The sequence below is a fragment of the Cicer arietinum genome, chromosome 8 (genome assembly GCF_000331145.2).
Source record: "Cicer arietinum cultivar CDC Frontier isolate Library 1 chromosome 8, Cicar.CDCFrontier_v2.0, whole genome shotgun sequence".
In the NCBI taxonomy this organism is placed as follows: domain Eukaryota; kingdom Viridiplantae; phylum Streptophyta; class Magnoliopsida; order Fabales; family Fabaceae; genus Cicer; species Cicer arietinum.
Window position 1 is genome coordinate 26,251,367 of NC_021167.2, and position 7,352 is coordinate 26,258,718.

The 7,352-nt window shown below is 32.4% G+C and overlaps 1 protein-coding gene across 1 annotated transcript; it reads left to right on the forward strand.

Moving 5' to 3' along the window:
- The first annotated feature begins 240 nt into the window (after positions 1-240).
- LOC101510875 (cyclin-dependent kinase D-3) lies at positions 241-5,778 on the forward strand. Its single transcript, XM_004512658.4, has 7 exons — positions 241-693; positions 1,360-1,658; positions 1,742-1,850; positions 3,355-3,480; positions 4,127-4,362; positions 4,450-4,764; positions 5,235-5,778. The coding sequence occupies exons 1-7, from the start codon at positions 589-591 to the stop codon at positions 5,281-5,283; spliced, it is 1,239 nt and encodes a 412-aa protein (XP_004512715.1). The 5' UTR covers positions 241-588; the 3' UTR covers positions 5,284-5,778.
- Positions 5,779-7,352: the final 1,574 nt, after the last annotated feature.

Sequence of the window (7,352 nt, forward strand, 5' to 3'; positions counted from 1 at the left end):
AAAATAAAATATCTTAAATTTTGTAGGAATAATATCTATAGTAATTAATTACTTAACTATTAAAAAACTAAATATTAAAGAATAAAACGAAAATGTTTTTATCTTACATGAATTTAAATAAAAAAATTTATTTTACAGAAATTAACATTAAATTTTTTATTTTATAAAGATTAATTGTATATTAAAGAAAAAAGAAATCATACACTATATAATTATAAAAAATAAAGAGGAATTACAGACCAATACTTTATCAAACGGTGTAGCCGTTGCAGCTCTCTCTCTCTCTCTCTCTCTCTCTCTCTGCGTTTTGTGGTTTCAGCTACGCGCATTCTCTCTCTCTCTCTCTACACTCACACCATAGTCTTCTCTTTCTATGGGGCTTTCTCACTCCTTTTAAAACCCTAATCAATTCCACATCAAACTCGTAAATTTCTCCAATTTTTCATTTGAATTTCGAAAATTAAACATTATCAATTCACACTCCCGAAACCCTAACCGCTTTCTCATGATCCACCCCTAAATTATTATTTTTCGTAGCTGTAATTGACAATTCAATTGGTTTCGTTGAACAAATATTTGCGGCAAATAATGGCAGAATTAGATCCGTCGAAGAAAGTAGCTGATAGGTATCTCAAACGTGAGGTTCTTGGTGAAGGTACCTATGGTGTCGTTTACAAAGCCATTGATACTCAGGTAACTTTTTCTTCTTCGTTGTCTCTTTTTTCTTTCATTTTTTTTCTTCTTGATGTAGTTTTAAACAAAATTATTCGGATTTCTCAGTGAAAAATATGTTTTTTTTAATAATTGTTTTTTGGGTTGTGAGAATTGGACCTTTAAATTAAATTTGGAAGTTTTAAGAGAAGTTTGAATTTTTAATAGATAGATGGGGTTAAAGAAATCTTGAATTAAGAGGAAAATACATCTTTTATGTTGTACTTTGGAGTAATGTATGTTTCATATTGCAAAACAAATCACTTTTTTTTTTTAAATAATCACTTTTGAAAGTTTTCACCGGTTTCTTACAGTTTTTTGGAAAAACGATAATCTGAAGAAAAATCTAAAAGCTGTCTTTATTTGGGCTTCATAGGGGATATTCATGAGGATATCTATTAAGTTGTTGAAGTTTGGATTTTATAAAGTTGTGCATTATTCTTCTTATAACTTGCCATGTTGAATTTCAATTCCAAATTTTTGTTTGAAGGGGTGATGAGGGGTTACTAGTTGATTTTGTTTTGGAGATAAGGTTGCATAAATGTCCTTACGAGCTGGCTTTTTAATTAGTCAATAGTGAAAATGATAATACATCAGTGCTATTATTATCTTGTGGTCCTTATAAAGATGTATTTATTTCATTGACAGACAGGACAGACGGTTGCTATTAAGAAGATTCGGATTGGCAAGCAAAAAGAAGGAGTGAATTTTACAGCTCTTAGAGAAATTAAATTGCTTAAAGAGCTCAACGATCCAAATATTATTGAGTTGATTGATGCATTCCCACATAAAGGGAATTTGCATCTTGTGTTTGAATTCATGGAGACAGACCTTGAAGCTGTCATAAGAGACCGGAATATTTTCCTTTCACCGGGTGATATAAAATCTTACCTTCAAATGACGCTAAAAGGGCTTGCTCATTGTCACAAAAGATGGATATTGCATAGGTGGGTTATGTAACTGATTTGGTCCTTACAAATTGAAATGTGCTATTAGTTCATAGCTGAGAAGTTTTCTTGTGTATTTTCAGGGATATGAAACCAAATAATTTGTTGATAGGACCCAATGGACAGCTGAAACTTGCAGATTTTGGCTTAGCACGGATATTTGGAAGTCCGGATCGCAGGTTCACCCATCAGGTTTGTTTTTCTAAGTTCAATTGCATGTGAATCCCTTAGAGTATGTGGGAGTAAGCACGTAGGCAACTTTGGAAATTGTTGAGAAATTAACATCAATTTTGTGTGGCCACCCCTATGTACTGTTGTTGGGCACTTCACTTGTTTGCTTTCATCGCATAGCACATTAGTGAATTGGGTTGAAGAGGTGAGTTTAGTCCCACCGCCTAGAGATATAGCCTTTGTAGTGCATATAAGGTTTGAACAATTCTTGTCATTCAAGTCGGTTTTGTGGGTTGAGTTAGGGCCAAATACTAAGATGACAACAAACTATCTTAGATCTATCATTGGGCCACCCATATTAATGACGCACCAGACCCAATAATCCTTGACGATTTGGAAAAATCCAAGTATCACATTATCTAGAGATAAGACCTAAGTAGAACTTAAAAAGTCTAGACAATCCTCACCTTACAAGTGAAATTTGTGGGATGGAGATAGTCCCTAAGCCCAAATGCCTTGATGGTATTAGAGCCTCTCTTAGTTCTAATGTTGGGCTGGTCGCATCCCATTGGACTTGTGTGTAAACAACGCTGTTGGAAAATCCATCTTAATTTCGGTCATACCTATGGTCTTTTATTTTACTACTTCATTGGCATTCTTTGTTGTGGTGTAACACTTTTAGTGTCCTTTGTTGAGATGGGTTTAGTCCCACATCCCCTAGAGATATGACACTTGTAATACTTATAAGGTTAGGACAATCCTCTTACATGCAAATTTTGTGGGATTGAAATCTAAAATGGTATGACAACTATCCTAGATCTGTTAATGGGCCTCGCAGGTTATCCACACACCAAGGCCAATAGCCTTGGTGTAGGGAGTGTATCGAGAAAAGTTCAAGTCCAACATGGTAATAAAATAATAAAGTCTAGACAATCCTCACTCACCTTACGGGCCGATTTTGTGAGGTTGGGTTAGGCTTAACCTGTATTTTAAGACGAACCAATTTCTTTTGATACAACTCAGCACTTTAAGTAAACGGTGAATTTTAAGATTAAATTATATGGTTAATCTTTCCACTTTCATCAGATTCTTTTGCTATCAAATTAGCATACTTTCCTAAAGTGTTGATGATTAAGGTGTATTACTTAGTGGATTTTTACCTTGAATCATCCCTTATTGCTTGTTGCTGGTAAAACCTAATGAGAACAGGAGATTGAAAAAAAGGGTTATGGAGATAAGCATGCATCAGTATTCAAGAAATGTTCTAGGTTTTGGTGGATGTATTATAAAATTGTGATTCTTTAGGATAACCATACCGATGATGTATAATCTATTGAACTAGTAGCAGCTTACATACAAACATCTATGGGATAAAAATATTTCTTTTGAAACCCTTGCCTTTCAATTTATTAGTCTCCTCTACACGTTAAGTTTGGCATAATATTGAACATTACACTTTTCTTGTTTTATGTCTGTATTCTGCACTCTCAATGAATCTCCAAATTTGACTCTTATACATGAATAGGTGTTTGCGCGGTGGTATAGAGCACCTGAGCTATTATTTGGTACCAAGCAATATGGCCCAGGGGTAGATGTTTGGGCTGCAGCCTGTATATTTGCTGAGCTTCTTCTTCGCCGACCTTTTTTGCAGGTAAACCAAGATTGTTTTGACGATTGGGTTATATATGGATTATTTTAGTGGTAAATCATAAATGGTTGATATTCTTGAAAGTATGGAATAGGTGGTTAGGCTTCTATTCACAATTTATCATCAATTAGCAATTTTAACTATTTAACATGAGAATAACCATTTAATTTTATCTCGTAGTTCAAATTGCAGTCTTAGGGTATGTTTGGGAATTGCATTTTGGAGGGCTAAGTCTGTATGTTGACACATATTTGTGATTTTAAAAAATTTGAAGGAATGATATGATAGATGATCATATAATATTTCAATCACCCTTTTAATCGATTGTAGGAACATTTTATAATTTCTTCAATTTAGAAATGGAAAATAAGACCTCCCATCCATTTCCCTTCAAAGCCCAACTCCCAAACATAGCCAATAAACCATTGAAAGCTGTTTTACTGAAATATGATCAGTTCAGGAGCTGGTGCTGTGGTGTAGAATATATATAAATTGTTGACTTCCCTCTTGTTCCTGTTTTGATATTTTTCTTATGCAACTTTTTTTATAATCTAACTGTGTAATGTCTTCTATATTACTTTTTTTTTTGGGTGCTCGGGCATCTTTATTTTGGTTAGTAATTAATGAGTTTGGTTTTACAATTTGGTAGGGCTCAAGTGATATTGATCAATTAGGGAAGATATTCGCGGCATTTGGAACTCCATCTTCTTCTCAATGGCCTGATATGGTATACCTTCCTGATTATGTTGAATATCAATACGTACCTTCCCCTCCTTTGCGGTCCCTATTTCCAATGGCAAGTGATGATGCTTTAGACTTGTTGTCTAAGATGTTTACATATGACCCAAAAGAGAGAATTTCAGTGCAGCAGGCATTAGAACATAGGTATTGCCTTAAAGATTCTGTTAAGGAAATGATAATCATTTCTTTCATTTATTTATCTCTAATGTAATCTTTCTTCTTCCACTTCAGATACTTTTCTTGTCCTCCTCTGTGCACAATTCCGGATAAGCTTCCAAGGCCACCCCCTAAGAAGGAAACTAAGGCATCGGATTTGAATCCAAATGAGGGTCCAATTGTCTTATCACCTCCTAGAAAGACTAGGAGAGTAATGCCAGGGCGCGATGGACTTGAAGGCAATTCATTGCAAGGAGATAAGATTGATGATAATCATAGTAACTTCAAACAGTCAATTGATGATACTACAGGGAAGAATGACCCTGCCCCAATGTCACTAGATTTTTCTGTCTTTGGATTAAAACCTCCAAATAGACCAACAATTAACAGGTAATACAATATTGGTCATGCAGTCATTTCAACGTGGCATAATAATTTGTACTTTGTGATTTCTTCTGGTGTCAAACATGAAAAATTCGATAATAATATTTTTGAGCTTACATATTGTACCATAAACATTTTACTAATGTTATTAGCAGAGAAAGATAAGCAAGACTTATATTGCTGTGGTTTGTGCATTTAACTTCTAATTCATAATCAAATGGAATCTTAAGGTTACCAAACTTTCTGAAACCATGCTGATTAACCATCTTCATTTTACTATTAAATAGGCTCATGGAGAGAAAAATTATTATTGGCGTTTAACATGCTTATTTTCTAGGATGAAATTCATCACCGGTCATTATAGAATACATTTTCATTTTTTTAGTTTAATAATGCTGCCCAAATGTTTGTTATCTTTTAATTTCTACTTATAAATGATCTTTTTTTTAATTATTTATGTTTCTTTTGTTCTGCAGTGCTGACAAAACACATTTAAAAAGAAAATTAGATTTAGAATTCCAGTAACCAGAACAAATATCCTATGACCGGTGCATCAGTACAAGCAAGGCATTTGATGCATCTTTTCCATCTGCATGAAAGGTACTATGAATGTGTAGATGTTTAAAGGAAGAAGTTGCAGTACAAGCTGATAAATATCTCACTTCAATAATAGTTCAGAGACCAAAAGTAACTGTTATAGAAGAAAAAGTTACATTAACCATACTCTCTGGACCCCCTTTGTTCTTAATTTGTGTTCTTCATGTACAAAAAACTTGTACAAGTCCACGGAAGAGAAGGTCTTGAGTGCGGGCATTTTCCGTAGCCCTTGCTGTATCTGACTCTTGAAAAAAGCAATGTTTGGGGAAACTGATTTTTGACATCAATTTGTTATTGAACATAAGAGAAATTATTATTTGTTACACTTTTGAGGGCAACATATGTATTTTCTTGGATGCTTCAGACAGGTTTGTTTACTGAACAAAATATTTTCGAAGTGATGATATTAGTTGATTGCATGCATTTCTGAGTATGTTTGTTCCATTTGTTAGCAAGATGATTGGTTTATTGATTATTGTCAAAAAGTTTTACATGACTTGTCTCACAAATGTTTAGTTCTTCAACAAGTTGTTTTAGGCACAAAAGTTTAACATGTGTGAGATGTTATATCATATTCAACTCTACTTGCCCTTATGACAACCAATTCTTTATTCTTTTCTACGGTATTAGATTCCCTCCAATAAGAACAAAATAGCCTCAAGTATACCTCTTATCACTAGCATCTCTAGCTCAAAATGAATTTTCACAGACTAGTCTTTGGTTTTAAAAGTATATTTGAATAGATGTTGCTTCAAGTCCTCAATTCCTTGGTCATTATTTACAAATGCAATGGTGAGAGAAAAAACATTTATTCAAACACTTAATGATAAGTGTTAAAAAATGTATTTAATCTAAATTTAGATAAGACACGTCAATTTTTTAAATATCCAATTTTATTATATTTCATTTCTGACTGATTAGAAGTTCTGTGCTTTCATTTAGAACATACAATATCATACTACATAAACCTAACCAAATAGAAAGCACAGAAGTTTGCACTTTTGGATTGGGAAGAGCACCAGACAATATATAGCACCATTAGTTCAAATGTCCATGATTCTAAGCTATAACATGATAGTGATACAATATAGATGCAATTAGAAATTCTCAAAGATAAAATAGCCTCGTATGTGTCTAACATTTTATTGAGAAAGTAAGATAGATTTAATTACTATTTATAGAGAAAGTAAATACTTGATAGATTTTACATTATACATAATTCAATCTTATTTCACTATATTTGTATGTTGAATATTACTTCTCAAAATTTATTCACATAGTAGTAAGATAGTAAAATTTGATCACTCATCTATGTAAAATTTATTTATACTATTTTTTTTTACAAAACTTATTTATACAATTAGAGTATAGTTAGAAAAAATATGTATCATTCTCTAAAGGAATAAGATAAAATTTCTTATTATTCAGTTTCAAGTTCTCATAATTCATCTGTATTCTATCAAAATTAATTTTAATTTGGTCTAATTAAACTTTTTCATTGTCCCATTATTTTGTTTCATTCACGATTTTGATCCCGCTATTTTTAAAACTGTGATTTCGGTCTTCTAATATTTAAAATGTCTTACTTTTTCTCCACTAATGTATTTTGAGGGTGAATTTTGATGATTTGACAAATAATATACTTTTGCAGCAAGTCAATTGATAACGTGACAATGTTTCATTACAAAAAATTTGACTTTTAATGACAAACAAAAAACCGTAAGAAAAAACAGAAAAATCATCAATATACCCTAAAAAACGTATACCAGCGAACTAAATCTTCATGGTTCATAATTGCTTAAATACTTACAAGAAATATCACATAACAACTAACTTCAATTTTATTAAAACCATATGTAATTTATATCACAAAAGCAATCAAATGTGATGTAAAACATTGTTTAGGAGAATTTTCACTTAATAACTTAATTTTATGTCACCAATTGAGTTGTCACAAAAATAGCATACTTATCAAATCATCGAAATTCGACCTAAAA

Excerpts from the sequence above, each read along its gene's own strand:
- LOC101510875 (XM_004512658.4), top strand. The coding sequence starts at position 589 with ATGGCAGAATTAGATCCGTCGAAGAAAGTAGCTGATAGGTATCTCAAA. Across the intron at positions 694-1,359 it reads ACAAAGCCATTGATACTCAG|ACAGGACAGACGGTTGCTAT; the intron begins GTAACTTTTTCT and ends TTTCATTGACAG. Across the intron at positions 1,851-3,354 it reads ATCGCAGGTTCACCCATCAG|GTGTTTGCGCGGTGGTATAG; the intron begins GTTTGTTTTTCT and ends ATACATGAATAG.